The sequence below is a fragment of the Notolabrus celidotus genome, chromosome 8, assembly GCF_009762535.1.
Source record: "Notolabrus celidotus isolate fNotCel1 chromosome 8, fNotCel1.pri, whole genome shotgun sequence".
Taxonomy (NCBI): Eukaryota; Metazoa; Chordata; class Actinopteri; order Labriformes; family Labridae; genus Notolabrus; species Notolabrus celidotus.
Window position 1 is genome coordinate 29,896,721 of NC_048279.1, and position 24,024 is coordinate 29,920,744.

The 24,024-nt window shown below is 39.0% G+C and overlaps 2 protein-coding genes across 2 annotated transcripts; one reads left to right on the forward strand and one right to left on the reverse strand.

Moving 5' to 3' along the window:
* Nucleotides 1-2,462: 2,462 nt before the first annotated feature.
* Nucleotides 2,463-12,301, reverse strand: gask1b (golgi associated kinase 1B). Its single transcript, XM_034690921.1, has 4 exons — nt 11,374-12,301; nt 9,479-9,696; nt 6,292-6,518; nt 2,463-4,630 (listed from the first exon to the last, which is right to left on the reverse strand). The coding sequence occupies exons 1-4, from the start codon at nt 12,251-12,253 to the stop codon at nt 4,423-4,425; spliced, it is 1,533 nt and encodes a 510-aa protein (XP_034546812.1). The 5' UTR covers nt 12,254-12,301; the 3' UTR covers nt 2,463-4,422.
* Nucleotides 12,302-15,512: 3,211 nt separating this feature from the next.
* On the forward strand, nt 15,513-23,793 carry tmem144b (transmembrane protein 144b). The gene is made up of 13 exons (XM_034689993.1): nt 15,513-15,845; nt 15,946-16,104; nt 16,230-16,352; nt 18,002-18,101; nt 18,253-18,333; nt 18,464-18,542; nt 18,650-18,682; nt 18,781-18,860; nt 19,469-19,587; nt 19,944-20,063; nt 21,700-21,797; nt 22,850-22,903; nt 23,129-23,793. The coding sequence occupies exons 1-13, from the start codon at nt 15,740-15,742 to the stop codon at nt 23,210-23,212; spliced, it is 1,236 nt and encodes a 411-aa protein (XP_034545884.1). The 5' UTR covers nt 15,513-15,739; the 3' UTR covers nt 23,213-23,793.
* Nucleotides 23,794-24,024: the final 231 nt, after the last annotated feature.

A 24,024-nucleotide genomic window follows, 5' to 3' on the forward strand; every position in this document is an offset into this window, starting at 1 on the left:
ATGAGCAGAGCAGGGTTAGTGATGTCATGGCTATCACCAGGGTAGATGTCAGCCGGGGGTTGAGGTTATGAGAAGAATGAGCTCCTCTGTTTGAAGCTGTTTGGAGTAAAATAAAGTTTCTCTGAATTGCTAATTTGTATTAAATCTGTTCTACAGCGTAGCGCAGGATAGGGTCATGCAATGCCAAACACACGACCTTCAATCAAATGGTGAATTGTGATTTACGTCACAATGGAAAAAACTGGAAGGAGGATACATGTGCAGACTTAAATCAAATTATTTAATTAAAAAAAAAATGTACTGAAATGTTCAAGAAACTAAATCCAAAAGAAAACACTGTGAACACAAGGAAGACATACAGTGGTCCAACCCAGCACAGGGGACGCAGAGAGACTAAATACACAGGGTAATCAACACAGGTGTGGACACAGGACACAGGGCACAGGGCACAGGACACAGGTGAAACTAATGAGGTTAATCAAACAGAAGGGACACATACATGGGCAGGAAGTAAAATAAAACAGGAAACATGAGAGACAAGAAACACATACAAGGATCACTACACATATAACCAATACAGAATATAAACAGGGATGAAACTATCATCTCTCTCTCTCTCTCTCTCTCTCTCTCTCTCTCTCTCTCTCTCTCTCTCTCTCTCTCTCTCTCTCTCTCTCTCTCTCTCTCTCTCTCTCTCTCTCTCTCTCTCTCTCTCTCTCTCTCTCTCTCTCTCTCTCTCTCTCTCTCTCTCTCTCTCTCTCTCTCTCTCTCTCTCTCTCTCTCCTCTATCCCTCTTTCCAATCCCAACTTGGTCTCAGCAGATGTTTGCCTAACATCTCCATCCATGGTGGATTAAGATGAGATCGGACTGAGTCCTGTCTGCTGTCTGTACGAGGGGACTGGATCTTATCCTGTCTTGATGTTGGGTCTCTGATCATAATATAATAGAGTATGGTCTAGATCTGCTCTGTCTGTAAAAGCATCTTGAGATAACATTTCTTGTGATTTGGCGCTGTATAAATAAAGGTTGATCGATTAATTTATTGATTGAAAACTGGGAATCAAAGATAGAATATAACAAAGAAAATACAAAACCAAAGTCACCTCATTGTTAAGGCTTCAGAGGTTTTACCTGATATATTTTGTTCCACTTGAAATGCCAGACTATCTGTTTCCCTCTTTGTTCAAATCAGAGCCAATGCTCAGAGAAGTGGGAGTATTTCACTTTTGAGGTTATTTAGTGTGAAATTAATCTCTGGCAACTATCAAAGGCTTTGGTGTGAGGTATTTTTATTATCGCAGCAGATAACTGCTGACATACAACATCACATGGGACCAGGTCACAAGTGCAGCTCATGTTTCTCTGTCCATATCTGTGGTTGCTTGAACAATGTGAGGCAGATAAAGTGGAAGAAGATTTCTGCTTTGATGCATTCGTGTATGAAATAAATGACGTTCCAGTGCCAATTCATCGCCTGGTCACATCTATAATAACACTGCATCACACCCTCATTGTTGGCCTATTATATTACTGCCAAACATTGCTTTTCCTCTGCCTCTGGATCATTCATGCCATCGTTAATCGCAGCCTTTCATCTCTTTATCACCGCCCAGACAGTTCCATCAGCATCATCTTCTCATCTACCTCTGGTGATGGAGGTCAAACACCTTAGGAACGCTGAGGGCAGAAATCCTTCAATCATAATCCACACTCCGACAATAAATCATCATCACATCTTCAATTTATTCATCTTTCATTCAATTACTTACTTGCCTCTCCTGACTGGAGTAATTTTATCAACACGTTTGCTTGTACAGGAGGAATTATTGACTTTCTTCTCTAAGGGATTTTCCATAAGTGTAATCTAAAGTTTGGCTGTTTGAGTGTGTGTTGATTAATAAACTAGCTGCTTGTTAAGGCGTGTTTATTGGCTGGACTGCAGCACTTGACCTGCAAAACTGCACACAGTTTTCCCAGTGCTCTGATTTCACTGAGCAGATTAAATGTGGTGACATGGGCGGACTATAAAGGTCAGGATCCTGATGCCTGTGTGTCTTTACATTTGTTTTTGCATACCTATATTGATGTCAAAAGTCATCTTTTGTCTGTGTGTATGTTATTACGTGAGCATATGCATACACACAAGCACGTAAAGAAAGAAAGTTCCGCTGCAGAGCTGTCTGTGTGTTTGTGTTTGAAAGACCCCTCCTGTTCCCAGAGGCATGGACCCCACTGACGCACTAATGCGGGTGCAGAAGGGTTAAAACAACAGCCGTGTGAATGCCCAGGCACGGACGCGAGAAAATAACCCACAAAGCCCCATCGACTCCAACTCTCAGAGCCCAAAGCTCTCTGTTTACGACAGCATGAAAGGCAGACACCACGCTCGAGGTCAGGTTTCAGAGCTGCAGACTATTTCTGACCATGCTTTGACTGATAGAGACTGGACATGAGGAAAGAATGTATTTGCTGTTGGGTTTATTTTTCATTCATAGAATACACTTACAAGACATATTTTAGTATCTTTTTATATACAAATACGCGCTGACACATGTTGTTAAAATCAAATATGAGGGGATGAAAATTTCAGGCCTTTATTTGACTAAAAGATCTCCCCAAACATGTGATGTCATCATTATATACAGCTAAGTTCACGTAAAAAGCTCAAAACTTCACAAAATTGTGCTTCATTCCCTTAAAAAATATTCAAATTATACGTATCAGATGTTTAACAGATTGTTTTATTCACCATATGACACTTTTAGACAAAAATACAGATTAAAAAAGGAAGAAATAAAATAAATAATGCAGTTATGGTTGGGGCTAATAGTGTTTTGTTGTAACATTTCACATGAGAGTGCATTTTAAACAGAGTAAGATCATGTGACTTCTCTTCTAGCTCTTCAGTTTCTAATGTACAGTCACTTTGTTAAGTTCATTCTGTACGTGTTTAATAAACAAGTGATGCCCTGGATACGTTTATGAAAGCTCTTTGACTTCTTCGGGGGTTTAAAACCAAAAAACAAAGGAAAATATATTTAAGACTGTTCACAAAATTAAAAAACTCAAAACACAAAAAAAATTCAGTGAGTGTGAGAACATATAATCACACCGAGCTGATCTGAGTTGTTGCTTGTTGGCTATGCTAAGAGGCTTTTACAACTTGTTAATTCCTGCCATTTATTCGAAGAGCGGAAAAGAAAATAACTTATTATTTAGTGCATTCCACTCATACACAGTGTAAATCACACTCACTGAAAGGCCTCAGGAGGAGCAGAAGTAATGACAGCATCATATTACGTACATAATGATGGAAGTGCGTTAGCCTTGGAGGAAATAAAACATGAAGACACAAAAGAAGAAAAGTAAAACTGGTTTCTTTAAGTAAAGCTGAAGCTTTTAAATGTCATGTCTCTCTCAGTATCTGTAAATAAAAAACTTTATATAACCTTAAAGGGATAGTATGATTTTTTTAGCATGTTTGTTTGAGGTATTTGTCAATACATAAGTGTATTACCCACAGGACACGCAGGGCAGCTCGGCCTCTTTGTTGAGAAAGCAGCCTGAGAACCAGAATGGAAGTTAGGCTATCAACCGCTGCAGACGTAATTTAGCTAATCTTAACAAACTCCAACCAAAGAACTGTTCCCTGTATAAGTTTACGCTCTATCTGGAACTTTTTCAGTGACTCAAAGAATACAAGAAGAGAGGAGAGAAACCTTATTGCTAACTGAAAGAGTGAGAGATCCCAAATGACCGGGAGGTACAGATGTGTAAATTGCAAGCCCACGCCCACGAGAAAATTACTTGGTGTCACAAGTGAGACTTGGTAACAACAGTACTTCAGGCTCTTTCTAAATCAGAGGATACCAGCGGTTCACATACGGCTGCAATCTGCATCCCTCAACATCCAGAGACACAACATTTCCTATTGACAGGCACCTCATTCAACCCTACTTCTAAAAATCAGACTATCCCTTCAACCTCAAATGACCTGAATTGCTTGTTTTTACAGTTTAACAACAACAACAACACATTTGGAATAATTGTGTAAATTGTACATGTCCTTCATTAACCTTTTAATAGATATATTTTTTAAAAATGTATAAAGAAAAAATAAATTATGACTGACTAATCTTCATTGTTCCAGTATTTCTCTGTGAAATCACTCTGAGTTTCTGACAGCATATGCTCTCATGCTCCTGTGATATAATTTGAGAATTGGCACACACTGGATTACATTTAACTCTGAAGCATAATCTCATATGTTTGTTTTTATTCCAGATCCTTGTAGAAACTGTGAGTGGACAAAGCTCCAGTGTGCTTTAAAAGGCCAGTCAGAAAGGACACAGTGAATTCACAAATTGTCATTTGCTTCAGATATTTCAGTAATTTCATCAATTACATTGATGTCAGTCTCATCACGCATTCATTGTGATGACTTTGACCCCGTGCGCGTTGATGTAGGTCAGGAGCACCTTGACCCGCCTCTCGATGACATCGATGAGCTTGTCAATGCCCTGCCGGCCGCCCTGGCTCTCCCAATACGTCTGATCCAGGAACAGAGACTGGAGGAGCTTCTCCCTCAGCTTCCTGCTCCTCAGCACTGACACAACCTGCTCTGGGAGCCTGCACAGATAAACAATGAGTCACAAAAAAGTACATTGGACTTGGTTTGTTTGTTTGTTTGTTTAAGGCACATTTCTCTTAGGTAGAGCTGCTTTTTGCTGGGAGCAGAAATCATCTGAATTCTGCTGTTGAAGCATCAAGTTCTTAATTTAGAAAACCTGAGCACTGTGTTGTAATTGAATTTGTCTGCTGCTTTGTACTGGATGTTTCTCCACATGTTGCAGCATTAAGATGGAAGCTGTAACCACAGATACACCAAAAAACACAACAAGCTCAGAACAAAAAGAATGAAGAACAAAGGAGAATGCCTTTAAAGCCTCTGTATCCATCCTCTCTCGTGTGTGGCGGCACACTGCTATGCAACAAGGTAAACAAACTTCTCACAAACAAGTACAAGCTGAAAGTTGGAACATTTTGGTGTTTCGTTTTGACATCTTAGAAGTTAACATGTGGATAAAATCTCTGCTGCTACAAATCAAATATCGATAGTCATGTGAAGCCAAGCAGCAGCAGACAGGTTTGGAGGAACAAATGTGGGCGATCGTGTTCATGGCTTATGTATTTGCAACAAGAACGAGACAGATCTACAAATGTTTGTCATGACAAGTAGCATGTGCACTCAGTGTATCCTGAAAAATGATTGGGAATGAACAAAACTGAAAGATGTACTTGCTGCTTGGCGTTGGATTCACTCCACTGAGTTTGGGTCAATTTCATGAAAATAAATGACAATACAAAAGACACAAAAGTTTCGCTCAGTCATGTGGACTTAAAGATGACTGTAGTAGAGTCATAATGAAACTGTCATGTGTTTTCCTCTCCACATATCAGTTTAAAGTGTGCCCAGAATGAAATGTCAAATATCAGTTTGTTGTGCTCTCATGAAAGTCAAAGAAGCCTCACAGGTCTGTATAGATTTCAACATGATGTCATCAGATCTGTGAGTGACATCTCATCCTCAGGTGATCTGATGAAAGCTAAATTTGGACTTGTATTGTCCTTACAACTGTGTGTAGAAGCTGGATTTTTGATAAGGATCAAAAAGATCCATGTTTCAGGAGGAGACACACACCTGCTTGCCAAACCACAGTTCCTGTCCTGTCTCCCCTGAGGTGTGGCTCAATGATTTATTGACTGAAGGGTGGATTAAATTAAAGTAGTGTCTGTGTTGTGCGGTTTTGAAATACAAATCAAAACAAATCTGTGGGGAATTAAAAGAAGAAAGGTGTTAACATGCTCTAAAGGCTCAAATCCAAAGCCCAAATTAACTTAAGTGAACCAGATCTAAGTTTTTACAAAGACTTTTGTAACATTTTTTGGTAAAGGCAACAATACTGCAAATTTAACTGTTCTCTAAATGTTCAGAGGGGAAAAAAAATCTGAAATTCTGGAAACTGGCAACTAACAAAAACCAAAGACAGACTTCTTGCCAATGACCTGACAGCTCGCAAAATACAGCCAATCATGCTGCAGACAGTTTAAGTCCAGAAAATGAGTGTTTGATAGATGGTCCTGTGGTGATCCTCGACTTTTCTAACCAGCAAATATTTTGATTGTAGGACAAAATCTAAATGTGCCTTTGTGTACTCCAAGCTTAGTGCTCCAAATGACCAATCTACTCAAAACCAAAGGGTGAAACAGTAAACTAAAATCTGACTCACTCTTTAATTCCCTCCAGAAGCCGAAAGTCCAGGTTGTCCTCATTGCGGTCGAAGAATCCTTTGTTGTTGGTGAAGACCAGGTGTCTGGGGTCGTGACCTCGGTGAACGATGTTCGCCAGTTGTATGTGGTTCTGGTCAACACATCTACCGTGGTGTCCAAGTTCCACACACAGATCCTCTAACCTGGGCCTGAATCCACAGCAGCTCTGATCCAGGCGGCTGTGAATCTAAGAGAGAGATGACATTTGTTACTGGTAGTTAATCTCCTGAGAATACAATCACAGCTGTGACATATGGCATGTAGGAAGTTTGGGATTATTATTTTGAGAATTGTTGGAAATGTCTGGCAGAGAAAGAACAATCTCCAAAACAATATTTTGAGGCTTCTAATCCTTCCAGCAGAAAACTGATAAATATCCAGACCAAGATTTATTTTCTCCATGCCCCGGTTAATGTTTACAGTCTAACAACTTGAGCATGAGAACAGAGTTCAAATTGAGAGACAACTTCTAAAACCGGAACATCGCCTGTGTATGGAGATTAATGAAAACTAAATTGTTGTCAGACAGTCGCCGCTGGCTCTTAGGATTGAACTTGAGACAACATGTGTTTCCTTTTCTGCTCTCCACACTAACGCTTCTCCTGCATTGAAGCCCACTCAGACAGGATTGGACAACAAACTCCTTCTTTCAGAGTCTGCATGCATAAACAAATCTGTTTACAGGTAAGCCTCACTGCTTTCTGTTGGCACGAATCCTGTTGGTTAATTTAATCAGACATTAAGATGAATTGGACCACAAGGCAGCTGACATGACATTACTTCATTAGGGACTTTACTAAGCTCATCAAGCAGCATCCTCTTATTCAATCCCTGCTTCCTCTGCATGGGCTGTCAACCGATAATCCTGAGTGTGACTTCATCCCATCCTTCACTCTCTCTCCATGCTTAAGCATGCGATTGACTTTCGCTTCAGATTATGTAACCTGTGAATCCAATGTTGAAGATTACAGGTTTCAGATGGGAATTTTGAAGAGAGGATAAGTGCCATTCACTGGCAGCTTCATGAGGAACCTGGGGGTGCTGACAGCTCGGGTCGGTGTGCATCCACGAAGGCATGAAGTGTGACAGCTGAAATACCTCCAAGATTGCTGTCAATCAAAGGAACAAGCCCTCGAACACACTTTTCTGCATGCCCAAGCAAAACCTTTTCATCTCCAAACCCTTTGGCAGAGTCATTTTAAATGTCAACTTTAAGCCCATTATTAGATAATTGGTAATTTGAGAACCAGGAAGGAGCGATGTATAGTGAGCAGATGACTATAGAAGATTGGAATCTTGAAGAGGTTCCTCTGCTTGCTTGTTACAGTGATACTTAATCAATAGTTTTACATCAAGTGTTACTTCAGAAATTATTCTGTTATTTTCAAAATGTTCATACCTTTCCATTCACAATAACCAGTTACACTCAGTTTGAGCTATCCATATGAAACACTAACTCTGTAGCCTTCTTTCAACAAGCTAACTCAGCTGTTTTTAATTAAAATTAAGGTTCAAATTTCAACTGATGGGAATGTAAAACAAGGTAAACATGACTCGTACACAGAAGAAAACATGGACGTAGTCTTGGTGATGTCACCCATATTGGAAATGCTAACTCAACCTAACTTTTGGTCAACCTAGCAAGAGGCAAAGAGATGGAGTTGAGTCACATCAGAGCATCCCTGTTCAAAACTAATGACTTCTAAAGAAAATCCGACCTCATACAGTGTGTACAAATGGAAAATGAGCTATTCAGAAAAAAATATTTTTTTGAACCAGACTGTAAACATGTTTGTTTCTGCTGTAAAGATCTGCTTAGCAGAGCGGGTATGAGTGTAGCTTCCATAGCTTTTTCGATCCAGCCTCAAGTGGACATTTGGGGAACTGCAGTTTGGAACATTCCCACCTTGGCTTCTTATCTCAAGGTCGCAAGTTGTCAGGATCGCATGAATCAGCGCCATGCCTAGTCAAGTTTTTGTGTCTCGTCACTGTCGGTCTTACATTTTATTTTCATTTAACTCGTATCGCATATTGTGTTCCTGTAACTGTTCACTCCATTCACTGGCTTCAGTTTTGTGGATTCCTCTGTCTTTGACTACAGTTTTTATGTCTTTTATCCTCGCCTTTTCTCAACTGGTTTTGTCTGTGTTCGTGGTTTTCTGCCATAAACAAACCAATCTGAGTCAACTGGATTCCTTTCTGCACATTGATATGATTATAGTTAGTTTATTCTGCTTAGCAACCGCTGCTAGGACCAAGTACTTCACACAGCTGTCTAATAAAGAACTCTAAACCACCACCAAGACACTCTTTAGAAGGACTTAAACCATCCTTTGAGGCACGATCTTAAAAAATAAAGTGATTCAGTTTTATGTAGAAAGATGTAAGAGGAACTTTAATGTATTACAGTTTTTGAGCAGAGGCAGACGGTGGCTTTGGACAATCAGACAGATTTAACTTCAGCTTCCAGCTGTGATTGTTGTCACTTTGGTTTGCACATTATTCAAGGGTCAGCTGAGGACAAGGAAATAACTTTCCTTGACATGAAATGCTGTGATTTGTCTTTTGTTTCAAACCAAATATGTCAGTGAAATAACCCCTTCTAGTAAGTTCACTTGCGACTGACAAGATAGCTTTTATTCCCTGTGGAGCGTCTTTCTCTTCACTGCACATTATGAATTTCTCATCACTTCTTTATGAGTTGCTTTATGAGGAACTGGAGGTGGTAGGAGTTATAATATTGAGTCACTATGAGTTCAACAACTTCCAAGGCTATTTGAGTTATTTCTATGTTTTATTTCCTGCTCCATGAAAAGATGAATCAAAGAATCCTCATGTGATGTGTCCTAAATGTCAAAATCTGATTAGAGATACGGGCTTCCCACGCAGGAAACAAGACATGTATTCAGCCAAAGGACAATACCTCTGAGAATATTGAACCTACTTTTTTTTTCTTCTATCAAAAACAGCTGCAGGAGAACATTGCTAGTGCCAAATAAAAACATTCTGATAAAGTGATTCATTCAGCTTTTTCTTTTTTCATCAAAGCCTGGGGAGGCTGAAACAGCTCATTCTGTAAAATTGAAACATTCATCAAATCTGAATTTTCTGATTTCATTTTTCAAACACTTATTTTATTGTATTTACCTGCAACAGGAAGTCAAACAGAGCCATTTTACTCCACTCAAAGTGATGAACTGTGGAGCAGCCGGAGTCAGGCTTAGGGCTAATGTTTTTAAGCCAGCACCTCTGTTTCAGAGAGCTCTGGTACTCGCCCCATGTTAACCTCACGGTGGATGAGCCTGCAGCAAGGCCTTCTGGGTAGAGAGACGCATCCCATGAGATCACTGGACAGGGCTGGCCATCTAAAGAGGAGGGATAAACAGATTATATGATCATGTTTCAGCAACTGTTCAGTCTCTGTTAGTTTTTTAAGCTATCTTTAACCAGAAAAACTCAATGAGCATGCTTTCACTTAACATCTGCACATGATAAACACATCCTTTATGATGCATGGATCAACACAGGAGATAGAAAGTCCATGAAATGCAAGTTTTGACCAGTCAGGAGATACATCAGATAACGTTGAGATTTGTTTCAGGAATTTCTCTGTCAGTAAAAGTAGTACGTGACAATTTAGCCTCAAGAAACAGCCTGTGCTTAAAACATTCAGAGCAAATATTTGAAATGTTTGAGCGATACATTTGACTTCTTAAAAGACAACAGGACTACATATTTTGTTGTGAGAGAACACTACTTTGATATGTAGGACAAGATCAGAGATAAGTCGTACCACTTTGTCCACAGGGGGTGCCAAAATCACTAAATCGAAAAAGTTCCTCACAGGACCCTTAAATAGCATGCTCTTAATGGTGCTGAAAACAAATATAAACAATGTCATATACTTGAATTTTGCAGAGATTTTTTTTTAACCACTGTTTATAAAGCTACTAATAAGTCAGAAACTATGGGACCTGTTTTCTGAGACGACGTGATTAAAGCCCGCCTTGAGAACCCTAAATCAGTTGTTCTTACACTTCCAGGCTCTGTTTCATCTACCTGAAGGTAACAGTTCATATTCAGGAGATAACTTCTGTACTGTTGAGTCCCAGTTGGAATAATAAGTTGGAATAATATCTTAAAACACCTGCCGATAAAATAGCCCCAGAGTTTCTACACCTTTTGAAAGAGCTCGTTATAAAGTTTGCAGCTAGTCTCAAAGTTTTGTTGAAGTGAAAGATTGAATTCTTACTGTAAATGTGTGACTTCCCTGTGAATTAATAATACATTTAAGCTATTTTTGGAAATTTGACTGGCATGAAAAGATTCCAGGGTTTTGTCCCATCATGACCCTGCAAGAGCTGCTTTGTCAAAGACGGATTTTCCCAGTCTCATTATTCTTGACATTATTCTGCTGTAGACATTCACATTAAGATTGTCAGTTTTGGTTTTGGACAGTAGTTCTCTTGTGTTTCTGTATTTTAGTCCTGACTCATGAGGTATTGTAAGCAGTCCTGCGAACAGGGAAAAGGTGCATGTAAAGTTCATGTGTGTGGCTCAAAAACACATGACTTTTAGATAAGCAATGTCTTACTCTCCCACTGTATGATCACAACCTCTGAAAACCTGGTTTCATGGATCCTTTGTTTAACTTGTTCATGTCATAAAGTGACTGAAGGGTTAACACAATACTGTAAAAAGTGAATTTCTTCCATAAATTAAACTGAAGGGGGTTCTGTAGGGTGAATTGAATGAATTGTATGCCTCAAATCACCTAAATCTGTCATAAACCAGTGCTGAAACTTAACAGGAGAAGTGTTGGTAATGTCTATTTCTCTGTAGAACTGATGACAGATCTGTGGTTTATGGGATGCAGTTTGTAATCTGGGTCCAGTTATTCGGGTTAGATTGTTTTTTTTCCTCAGACATATACTGTGCATCCCCACCTCTGGTTATCATCTTTCATTGTTTTTCACTGACACTCAGATGTATCCAGTTTCAGTCAGGAAATAAGAGACCTAGTCCCTGGTTTGATGGCATACCGTGTAAAAAGCTGAACATCCTGCTCACTGCTGGTAACGTCCTGTTGAGTCCAAGCACCCTGTCCAGGTGGAAAGCGAAGACCTCCGTGTTGTCCACAGGACTGTTAATTATCCCACACCGGCCTCCACACGCATCGTTTCTTTCTGTGTTCCTTTGGTCGGTCACTGATACACCAGTCTCTCCCTGAAATATTAGGAGTGACGGAGAGTCTCCGTGAAAAACTTCTTTGACGCGCAAAACTTTGGAATCCGCGAGAAAGCGCATGGCTTTCACGTCCTGTGTGCTGAGCCATGGCGGTGCCCTCTGGCTGTAAATTCGGATAGAACTAATGTGAGAGTCTGTTTGCTCATCTATGTGAGATTTATGGAATAAATCCAAAGTTTTATAATTAACATCCCTGATCTCCCCCAAGGAAGTGTTGCTTTCAAAGTTGAGATTGATTTGGCCCGCGTCCTGCTCCAAAGTGGCGAGTTTGTTCTGCGTAAAAGCTGAGCCAGCCGTGATATTCCTCCTCACTTTCTTCCTCAGTTTTGGTCTGATAGTCCCACGAATATTTGCTGGTTTCAGGCGCTTTGTCTTCAGAGTTATGTACACCACGTTAGAGCGCGTGGGGACAGAGTCTGGTAGCGCATCACTAGTTTCTAAATTATACAATCCACGGGTGTGTCTGTACTTGTCTTTATCAGTCCTCCTGTCCTGGCTCTGCAGCGAGTATCCAAACTGTGAAACTACAAAAAACAAATAGATAACACAAACGATCCCAATGATCAAACTCCTTTTGGAAGGAGGACACCTCCGAAAGCTGCCCGTCAGTCTCAGAAAAGGGAAGCAGAGCCAGTGAAAGCGAGACTTCCCCATTAGAACTAATGATATTATCATGGTTGAGTGTCTTTATAGCGCCAAACTCAAACCAGGAGGAGCGCTCAACTTCGGAAACTCATTTTGGAAGGGAGGATTTATGGCCACATTGTGCACTCAGACAACTGCGCAGGGGATGGACGGGCTGGGAATCCACCCTCCAACTTAACATGAGGGGATTTGAATTCATTTTAAACAGTATTTTTCTCCGTATAGAGCTCATTTTTTATGATGATAAATACATATCAAGGACTCTGGAGCATTACATGGAATTTAATTTACGAAGAATGTTGAGGGGAAAAAAATCGAAAACAGTTTACTACCATGAAAAATTCTCCAGAAGCATTCACCTAGTTATAAATAGTGGCTTTAAAACATTCCACACTTATGTCAGATAACTTCCATCCAAATCTTTATGATCTCTGTATAAATATTTGGGATTATTACAGTAGTTACTTCCAATAAAGGACAAGAAAAAATAAAGTTAGTATAGAAGTGATGAACTGCATGAGGATTTAAATGGGTAGAAATAGTGAGGTTAGAGGTGAAGGTGATGAGTTACTTGATCCATCAGACATTTACGAGTTTTAGGCGACATCTGCTGGTCCATTTTATTTTATTCTTGACTGTCTGACAGCAAGACTTTTCGTTGGAATAGAATAGAATAAAATGGAATGGAATAGAATAGAGTTTTAACTACAGAATATTTATAATGGAACATATATAGAATAGACTAGAATAAAATACAGTAGAATACACAGTGAATATATAGATTGAAAAATAATACAATTAACAGAATATGTGGAACAGAATAGAAAAGAAGAATACAATAGAATAGAAAGACTAGAATCTAATAGATTAGAATAGTAAATATAGAATACAATGAAATACAATAGAATATAAAGACTAGAATAGAATAGATTAGAATAGTAAATATAGAATACAATGGAATACAATAGAATATAAAGACTAGAATAGAATAGATTAGAATAGTAAATATAGAATACAATGGAATACAATAGAATATAAAGACTAGAATAGCAGCGTGAAGGGAAGCAGTAACATTAACTGCAGGAAAACAGTGTCTCATCCTGTTGTAGTGAAATGCAGGCACAGAGGCAGAGGATTTCCTGACCTGAGTAGAGACAGGTTTAGTTATAGAACTATTGTTTTATAGCCTCTGTGAAGAACAATGATGATCATCACACTCCCCTCATTAGCTTGTTAATTATTCTCTAACCTGAACAGCCTCCAGCTTGGTTAAACTGTAGAATATTTCACAGCATGAAATATTTCTCTATCAACCCAATGGGCCAGAAGAATTGTGACAGGTAGAGGTATGGGAGATTCAGACTGTTCGTTACAGGTGCTTATAATGTTTGATATAGCAGAAATAATAATAACAATAATTATATCACCTTACAGGGGAAATAAGATCTATTTAATAATAGCTGGTTAATAGCTGGCATAATTAAGGTGCGAGAAAATAGAACACTGTCACTACCACAGTCAAATGTTAAAGAAGATTTGTGAAATATGGGAACTAATAAGGAACTGAACTCCTGCTGGCTCGCAGCTGCCTGCTGGAGATTATGTTAGCCTGAAGCACAGCACAAGACAGAAGTACCTTACTTCAAGTCACAGTGGTGACTAAATGAATGAATGCAGCTAGTTCAGACAGTCCTCTTCACCTTCCTGTTTATCCTCATCCTCATCATCATACATGTGAGGTATTAAAGTCCCCACTGCATTACCAGCTGCCATCTTCATTGCTGAAACTATAGCAGCCGTAATGTGTGAATACTGACTGTGTCCATTCTCCCTTGTCTCCTCAATGATAACAGTAGTGTGGTCCATTATAAGCTGATTAATACAAATGTATTGTTTTGCACTGAAACGTATTTGTCACTTGTTATGTTACTTCTTATCCTGAGCCAGAAAATGTAAGACAATCTGTGTTAATGTTGACTCATACATAAAAACTAGCCTATCAAATATTTCACAACAAGCAGCAACGGTCAACTGATTCATGTCACTGGAGCATCAACACTGAATTCAAAACATGATTGGAATTATTGATTAAAGTTAAGGCAAGGGAGGCAACTTAATTTGTATAGCACATTTCATACACGAGGGAAACTCAATGTGCTTTACATTAAAACATTAAAAGCACTGGAAACATTCAGACAAGCACAAAAGAGCACAATTAAAATGACAAATATAATAAATCAGAAAAGAAAAGGATAATTAGAAATATATTAAAAGTAAATTTAAAATTTGCATTTAAAGTGAGTTCAAATAAGCTAAGATAGGAAGGAAGAGGCAAATAAAGCTAGATTTATGATTATGTATCTTTATTCAATTAACAAATATCAATTTCATTCAACAACAAGATAAAAATCTAATCAATGTTTAATCTCTAATTACATGGAAAGCCAGTAATACAACAGAGCTCAGCTGTTTTGCAAGGAGGGGGGGCTTCTATCAGAATATTTACATCCCCTACTTAAGGTTAAAAGCAGACATTGACAGTGTAAAGCAGAAAATCAGTACTGATGTCTAATGTGAATAACAATATCTGGTAATATATGGCAACTGCTATTGGTCAATCATACTTTAAGTCAAAATTCATCATTTAAATGTATCACTATAGTGACTTTTGGTTGATTATCAAACAGTTATGAACTCTGTTATCCACTGATTCATAGCTTAGAGATGGGTTGGCTTTCTTTTCTTTATACTGAATGGTGATAGTGTTTCCTATTCATCTTTTTATACAATTTCAAGCCCTCGTGCACTCACACACTCACCTACTGAACGCCTGACGTCAGATAAATACACAGAGGTTTATCCTGCATTTACGTGCTGTGGGAATATTTGGAAATTTGAGTGTCCGACTGTGAAAATTAACCTTTCAGCTCCTTAAAGTCAGTATAACAACTAGGAAGTGGGAGAAAAGTTTGATGATGACTTGACTAGTGTATAGACTTTGAATGGTATTACACAGGAACATGGCAGATCAGGAAATATCATCTTAGTGGTCAGAAATTGTCAATATTAGTTAATTCAGTCAAAATCAATCCGGCTTAGTTTTTATAAGTTAACTGTGGATACAAATGTTGCAAAAGTTAGTTGCTGTCCACGTTAGACGTCCTTTAGTTCACAGAGTTAATCAATTTTAATATATTTTCATAGAGTCTGAACTGTTCCCACAGTTTCACCCACAGCCCATGAACGCACCACACTGGGATGAAAGACTTCCTAACTTGGGAACCCCTAACATCTGAGCAGCACGTGAAAGCAGGGATGGTGCCTCGGCTTTAGGGGGTAGATTGAGATTGGGCCTTTTGTGTGTGCCGGTCATGTATTCACAGCAGCCTGTATGTGTCGCGTTGATTGATTGGATAATTAGCAGCACCTGGATGAGAGACATTCCTCGTCACTGAAGACACGCGCGCGGCCTCCTGCTGGGTGTAAACACTGTGGAGCGGCTCCATCAGAGAAAATATGTTTAATTTTAAAATGCTGGACGCAAAATACGCACTTTGGGTTTTATTTGTCATTGCGTTATTGATTGAGAGCTGTCGGAGCGTTGAAAATGGTACTGAACAAGGTATGATGCTGTGGCCCCTCAAGGTTTGACTTTGCTGGCAGGGTTTGTTGTCTAAAATATGTTTAAAAATCTCCCTTTAATTTGCTTTAACTTCCTCTAGGTCTCCAAAGTACAGCGTTTGGCCGAGTGGGGACATTTAATTCCTCAGTTAACTCCACCAACATGACTCATTTCGCCTACGGAATTGCTGCAAATGTGGTTGCTGTGCTCCTGTATGGAAGCAATATTGTTCCTGTCAAAAGAATAGAGACAGGAGATGGTACGCACTTAAAACTTTATTCTCTACAATAATTCAATTTTATTTAATAGTTCCATATATTACAGAGTTAACTGTAGTGATAAGACTGCTCACCTTGACTTTTATTGATTCTTGTGTGTTCACAGGTATGTTTTACCAGTGGGTAACCTGTGGAGCGATATGGGTTGTAGCTATGCTTGGAGACTTGATGCTTCAATCACCCAAGTTTCATCCTTTTGCGATGCTCGGGGGTTTCATCTGGGCTACAGGTAGTGTCTCACAAAATCTTCAAGCTCTCATGAGTATACAACTTTTGTTGTGGTGAAGCAGAGTTTAGTCATGTAAGTGTCTTTTAAATGATCAGGTGTATGTTAGGATGCAGCTGATTGACCTTTTAAAGCATCAAAAGACAGACAAAAACAAGATGCTATCCCAAGAGGAATTAGAGCAGGTGTAAGGACATTGATGTTTATTGGTTTAATATATTAAAACATTAAGTACACCCTGAAGTTTCATTGACAGAGCAGTATTTTGGCACATGTACACCTGTGTTCAAGCTATAGTTGATACAAGCTGTGTCTACTAGATCAGTGTTTTTCAACCTTTTTTGAGCCAGGGCATGTTTCATACATTAACAAAATCCTGAGTCACACCACCAACCAAAGTTTTACAAAATGACACATTTAGTCTCTCAATAAATCTATTTATCTGAGAGAGGGACTTTGGTTACTTCTTTAACTGTGTCAGGGCCAAGCATCTTATTTACAATAGCCTTTGCAGGTAGTATTAATGTCTCTGCCACAATGTGTCGCTTTTTTGATTTGGCTACGAGTTCAGCTGCTGAGTAGCTAGCTTTGAGGGCTCTTGCAGTCACTGTTGTAATTTTTTTCTCATAAAAGTTGCCTTTTCAACCAACCATATCACAGTCTTCATCCGGGTTAGAATTTTGTCCAGGGCCCTGTTTGGAGTTTTCATTTTTCTTTTTTGAATATTTATCCATCGCTGTTGTACGACTAAGTTTTGTCACATACACCTCACGCATGCATCATTAATTCTATTGTCTTAAATTAACAAGGTCATAAGTGTGCTTTATTGCCACCCAGTGGATGGGTAGCACAGGTCACTACATGGACAAGTATCTAATTACTCCGCCAGTCACTACACTGCAGGCACAGAAACACTACATGGCAAGTTATTTGCAGTATATGAATAATACTTTTTTGGACTAATTACGTGAAATTTCATAATGTCCCACGGCACACCTGATGATCTGTCACGGCACACTAGTGTGCCACGGCACAGTGGTTGAAAATCACTGTACTAGATTATGTTAAAGCTATGACGGGAAAAAAATCACCCAAATTAATGAAATATTTGAAATAATGCCTTGTAAGCTACCTCATCTATGATCAGGAGGTCACATGGTTTCACTGAGTCACTCTTTTCACCATGAGATGACGACGCATTCAAACACATCACGGTGTAACACCATTCTAACTGTGCTTTGTCATATTTTTTCCTTCCCTGAAAAAGCAGGGTCCAAACTAGCACAGCTGTGGTGTTACTACTGTTTTAAAACATGCCCATTATTTTTATGTGTGTGTCTTTGAATGTAGAGTTCATGGACTAAAGGAAAAACTGAATCCCAAATGTCAGTGTGTCAAACTTGATAAAAAAAAACTAAGTGTCTGTGCTGAAACTAAACTTATGGGAACACTGCCTCTTCATCTTTTATAAGGATTATTTTCATGAATCTTCTGTGTACCTAAAACTGAATTATTGTCTCATAATCAATAATTTTCCTTCACTTTTCCTCACTTGTTTCACTTCTGACTTCTTTTGGGAACTTTTTCACCTGGAGAGCAAATAATGGGACGCTCTGCTATCTATTTAATGTGCAAATTGCTCTTTTCTGCAGGGAATATACTTGTCGTTCCAATTGTTAAAGCAGTCGGTCTCAGTCTTGGAGTTTTAATTTGGGGATCCTCCAGTTTGTTGATGGGCTGGGCCAGTACAAAGTAAGTGATATTGACTTTCTTTGTGTCTATCTGTATAGGTATTTTAACAGTCTTTGTAACAGAGGCATCACCTCTTATCATTTGAGTGAGCATTATTTTTTCTCAATTGTGCTACCTAATCATGAGAAGTAAGAGTGACTGTTTTTCACAGATTTGGCTGGTTTGGGATTAATCCTCAGGATGTCTCTAGGCCAGTATTAAATTATTGTGGAGCTGCGCTGTGTCTGCTCAGGTAAGCTGTAAAGCCTCACTCTGTATTCCAGTTTCATTGTAGCTACAAGACAAAAACATGGTAGAGTTGTGTTCTGCTGTCATCTTGAGTAATGTCTTAGATAACAGAATGACTTTTGTGTTTACTTCAGTGGCCTCATCTTCTTCTTTGTGAAATCAGACGTGGATTTGCATTCCAACACGGAAACCATCCCATTACTTATCGACAGAGTACGTACGCTGATTAAGTGTCGGTTTATTTTTCTCTACCTCTATCTTTTGAAGTCAATATCTGAAAACTCTGAAAGTAATTTCCAATTTGCCTTTATTCTCTCCAGGAGGATCAATTCCTGCCGCTCGGCCTCTCAAAAGTGAGTCCAGATGATTATGTATGTCCTGATATAGTTTTTTAAAAAACTACCTCACTGTACACTTCTAGATATAAAGACTATGCTGTCTCTATCTGCAGAGACCAGTCTCTGGGATCAACGGACCAAGCTCTACACCTTTTTGGATCGATATCATCGGAACAAAGAGCAGGCGGTTAATGTGAGCTCAACCGATTAGCAGTCAGTGAGCAGCATGTTCACAAACACTGCTATTATACATGGGAGTTTAAAGCACAAACAAGGGAAGGGTTATAAAACAATGACTTGGATTAAATCAGCAAAAATGTCCCTGAACAGCTTTGAAATTTAAATATTTCACATGAAGCCCCAGGATCTGTTTTATGAGCCTTCCTATCATGACTTTGGAAACGATTTAATCATAAATACTTGACTGTAATACCACAAGAGGAATGAGGGTGCAGAAATAGGATTAATAAAACAGTAGAAGATGTAAACAGAAATCATTAAATGTCAAACAAGCATGCTGCCAAGGTGCGTATGGATCTTATGAGTGCAAGCCAGAGTGGCATGAGCAATGTTTCTCATGCAGCTTTAACCGTCCTCTTTTATATCGTTTGCTGAAACTGAAATGTCGAATCAAATCGGTGCAAAAAGAATTTCTACATGCTGTGCATATTATGTCCTGACAGCCTACCTTCATCATCCATGCATCCAGCATGCAAATAACTTTTTTTATAAATTCAGCCACGTCAGTGGAGATTTAAAATCCATCCATCATGCAGGGTCTCCATCTCCTCATGTTTTCAGCGGCTGCATGCTTGCTGTGTTATCTGGCCTGCTGTACGGCTCCTCCTTCACACCCATCCTCTACATTAAGGCCCGGTCTGCGTGCACGGACTGCATTTTCCAAGGAGCCAGTGCCTTTGGTATGTTTCAAAGCTCCACAGTGTGAGAACAACTCACACGGTGAATCTTTTTAAACTACTATTGATTTTATATTTAAGAATTAAAACCTTGTCTTGATTTTCAGACTCCACCAACCCTGGTCTTTAAATACAGAAGGTTTAATATCCTATACCCTGAAGGACTCTCTGAATTATTTTCAGTGAAGTGTTCGTCAATAAAATGTCCCGCTGCTTTAATGTGTCACTTAAACTGTTATTGACTGTCATTTAAACTCTTGGAGCCAAAGGCATAAAACTCTGTTTCTTATTTAATCAAATATTCAGGGGAAAATACAACTCATATAAACCTTTCAATTCTTCTTGGATCTCTTTCACAGACCTGGACTATGTCTACGCACAGTGCTCTGGTATTTTCTTAGCGAGCACCGTGTACTTTGCCATCTACTGTGCAGCTATGAAAAACAAGCCCAGGGTTTACTCCAGAGCCATCCTACCAGGTAATTCACACTTCCCCACAGGGATACTTTTGGGCAAAACTATAACCTTTTAAGTCCTCATGAATGAAATTTAAATCTGCGTCACACAGAGTTTCTATTTTATTAAGTTTTACAACATCAATCTGAGGTGTAACAAGATCACTGCAAATGTCTGATTCCTGGAGTGTTGACTAGAATTTGAGTAATTTAGTAAAACAAAAACTACCAATGGAGTTTGAGCATTTCTACTCCTTGCCATGTGAACACAGTGCTTAATCTTAAAGCAAAGAAAGGGCCTATAGGAAGTGGACAAGGCCTGGAGTTTTAGAAGTAAAGCCAGTATTGAAATACTTGAATCTACTGGTTGGAACAAGAAGTCAAATTGTTTGAAAACAGAGGAGAAAATTACCCTACTTCTCTCTTGATTCATTACCTCAGAAAAGAAAGTGTATGCTTTTATCAGCTGGTTTGAAGTGTTACTGAAACAGCATGAAAATGATTTAGTAAATAATGTACCAATTTATATAAAAATCCAGGGTAAACAGGGTTTGGTTTAGGGTGTGGCTGCATTTGACTGACTCACTGGCATTCTGTTGACCAGGATTTGAAATGATACAGTGCACACTCACCCAGTAATAACTAGATGGAGAAGGCCAAAATGCTGAACTCGTGTTTCAATACAAGTATTCACAAACAAAAGGTTTCCATCATGGTGGCTGAATTCACTTCCTCTACACAGGGTTGGGTAAACTCTGTATAAAAAGTAATGTTTCATTCAGAAATGACCTGGTTAGACAAAGACCTTGACAGAAATATGACAGGAAACACAACCGTGTTAATTTCATACACATTTTCTCCATATTCAGATTAATCTCTACAAATTCAGATTATCTTTCCCTCTCAGGCCACTAATAGTAATTCACATGAAACAGCCTGAAAAGGAAATCTGCTAATACCCAGATTCAGATCAGAACTTGTGATAAGGGTGCAGAAAGATTTTTCTCAGCCAAGTATGTTAGTAATCATATAAATACACCAGCAACAAGCTGCTGCCTCGGTGCTGGCTTCTTATCAATCACACAGTTCAGCTCAGAGGTCTGAAAATGAGGGCTCCTGGCTGTTTGACACAATTTCCACCAGCTGAATTATTTCAGGAAACATCAGAAGCATCCTGCACTTTGAGGGGCAGCTAGGGTCTAAAAATAGCTCCATTTTGCCTCCCATCAACACGGGAAGAATGAGAGGAAATTCAGCAGCTTCCTCTGCCAGCCAATGGAAATGAACACTTTCATTCATTGGGTGTGTCGGGTTTGTTGATTTTGGGCAAAAAGCAGCAGAGGCAAACATCCATCCCTAAACATGGCGTGCAGTTTGAGCCTGAGTTTGTGTCGGTGTTTAGTGGGTGGACTTTAATTTGAAGATCTAGCCACTTTGAACACATATTTACTGTGATTCAATTACAGAAAATCAGGGTCTGGTACCGTCTGGTAGTCGGTCTCTAACTCCTCTGTGTGTGTGTGTGTGTGTGTGTGTGTGTTTGAATCTTGTCACCTTTTTTTTAACTTAATCACACCCTACTACATTGTGAGCAGTAATCACATATTTGTTGTGTTTTTGTCTCCAGGATAAATACACTCTCTGTTTCCTTTTTCCTCAGCTATGTTGTCCGGTGTGATGTGGGCACTGGCCACATACTGCTGGTTCCTGGCCAATAACTACCTGAGTGCGATTATTACCTTTCCTATTGTCACCGCAGTGAGTACATGATGTCCTGAAAGCAGTGAAAGCCAGCCTGAAGAGACTTTTGTTAATTCAAGCCCTTTTTGTCCCTTTGACATATTGGAGGCACTGCCAGTCTCAACCTGTACACAAAAAATATCTAAATGAAATGTAAAGAGTGCATCAGCCATGTATTTCATGGAAACACTACATAAGCTTTCTGTATCATCAGAGCCAGAGCTGTATCAGAATAAGAAACAGGCATAACAGACCCCTGAGGGATGAATCATGCAGTTAGAAGCGGAACATATGAATCTTCTCCTGCTTTGAGTGAACTGGCTCATTTACCATGCTGGTCTGCTTAGGTCTCAAGCGAGATGTCTCAGTGTCTCTAAAGAGATTCATCACACTTCACAGGAATACTGATACCATAATAACAACTTAAACCTTTAAAAAACACTTGATACTTGAATTTGACTTTGATAAAATCTGAATATTCACTCTTAACAATTAGCAATGTGTGCATTTGAGCCTCTAGGGTTAACCCTTTGGACCTGAAGATACCTGGTTATTAGTTTTGATGGAAAGAAGTTATGGTTATGGAAGGATTTATCCAAAGTGATAGCTGATACTTGGTGTTCCTTGCAGCCTATTTAACAGCATTAGTTGATGTGCGATCTGACCCAACCTTAATATTGACATGTGAACCTGCAAGTTTTTGGACTCTGGAGAAGAAATTTCCGACTTTGCTTTAAAAACTGACATTTGTGACGAGACTGCTTAGGTTTTGATAATCATATGAGGTAGGTTCCTTTTAATAAAACATCAGGGGGTTGTTGGCATGCATGTGCAACTATATCAGTAAATGTTTATTAAACTTCTTTAGCACAAATAAAGAACACTTGACAAACATGTCAGAGCCCCATTTACCTGGCGATGCAGGTCAGTGGTCATTAAACAGTGTAGATAACATAGAAAGTAATGTGATTAAATAAACATTATTTCAAGACACTGAAATTACACAATGTGGAAACATGAAAGGAGTTGATATTCTTTGTTTCTCAGTTAGTTTGTTTTCTTCTCTGCAGGGTTACGGTCTGGTTGCAGCACTGTGGGGATGTTTGGTGTTTAGAGAGATCAAGGTAAGATCACAACACTAATTGATTTAAAATCATCCCTAAAACATGACTTTTAATACATTTGCAGCCACAGTTTAATAACCAGATCATGATTGTAGAAGTCTTCTCAGTCGACGGCATTAACTGAGATTAAAAGAGGAAAGCTTTAAGGATTACTTTCCACAAATATGTAGAAATCAGAAGTTTTACATAAAGCTGATGTAAAGCATGCATGTTTTACTCCCTCAGGGTTTATCCAACTGCTTTGTCTTCTTGTGCGCTTCCTTTGTCGTGCTGACCGGCTCCTTGCTGACCGCCATCTCAAAGCTCTAATGCCGCAAAATACTTCATGAATTTCATCGTTCACATTTTCCCCAGTTCTTCAATTCACTTTGGAAAAAAATGACCTTGGTTTTATAAAACTCCTAGAACCCAGTAACTAAACGGAGAAGCGCGGTGGTTGAGCTGACTGTAAGAGCTTTCATTAGATGTGGAAAGTGCAGCAGGGTTTTTACTCTGAGCTGACGTGTGATGGCAGTGTCTTACAGGATCCACCCTCCTGCTCTCTACTTTGGTTTGCTTGAACTTTGTTACTGAAAAGAACCTGTCACCTGTGCAATGTTACATTTTGTTCAAATGTTCTCTTAATTTAAACTTTGTTTGTTCAGAAAATATTATGTCACATGCTATGTTCTTTGCTACTAACACAATGTCAATACACATCCTTAACATATTTCACACAAGCTAATTGGTACTGAGAGGGGCTGTTCCACTAAAATAAAGCACATCTCTATTTATACTTTACTAACAGGGTGGATGTTTGTGTCCAAATGTTTCTAAATGAGTTGTCAGTGTCTTTTTTCTTCATGTTTTTTCACTCATGCTGCTATTAAATACATCTGATACTGACTGAACTTTGTACTCGTGCCTCTACAAACACTTTACACTTATTTGTATCATGAAATCTGATTTAACATGCATTTCTGCAAAGTGATCCGTCTTCCCCTTATGGAGCTTGGTGTGTGTGTGTGCTGAAGTGTAGTATAAAACGCAATGTGCTCTTACTGATTGGATGGTCCATATGGGATAGCGTAGATTACAGCTTTGAATATGTACGTATGTTGATCTATATTAAAATCAGCTGA

Coding starts and splice junctions, on each gene's coding strand:
- tmem144b (XM_034689993.1), top strand. CDS start 15,740: ATGTTTAATTTTAAAATGCTGGACGCAAAATACGCACTTTGGGTTTTA. Junction 15,846..15,945: donor TGAAAATGGTACTGAACAAG/GTATGATGCTGT, acceptor AACTTCCTCTAG/GTCTCCAAAGTACAGCGTTT. Junction 18,334..18,463: donor GCTGCGCTGTGTCTGCTCAG/GTAAGCTGTAAA, acceptor TGTTTACTTCAG/TGGCCTCATCTTCTTCTTTG.
- gask1b (XM_034690921.1), bottom strand. CDS start 12,253: ATGATAATATCATTAGTTCTAATGGGGAAGTCTCGCTTTCACTGGCTC. Junction 9,697..11,373: donor GATGTTCAGCTTTTTACACG/GTATGCCATCAA, acceptor CCTCCTCTTTAG/ATGGCCAGCCCTGTCCAGTG. Junction 6,519..9,478: donor TGTTTGACTTCCTGTTGCAG/GTAAATACAATA, acceptor TCTCTCTCTTAG/ATTCACAGCCGCCTGGATCA.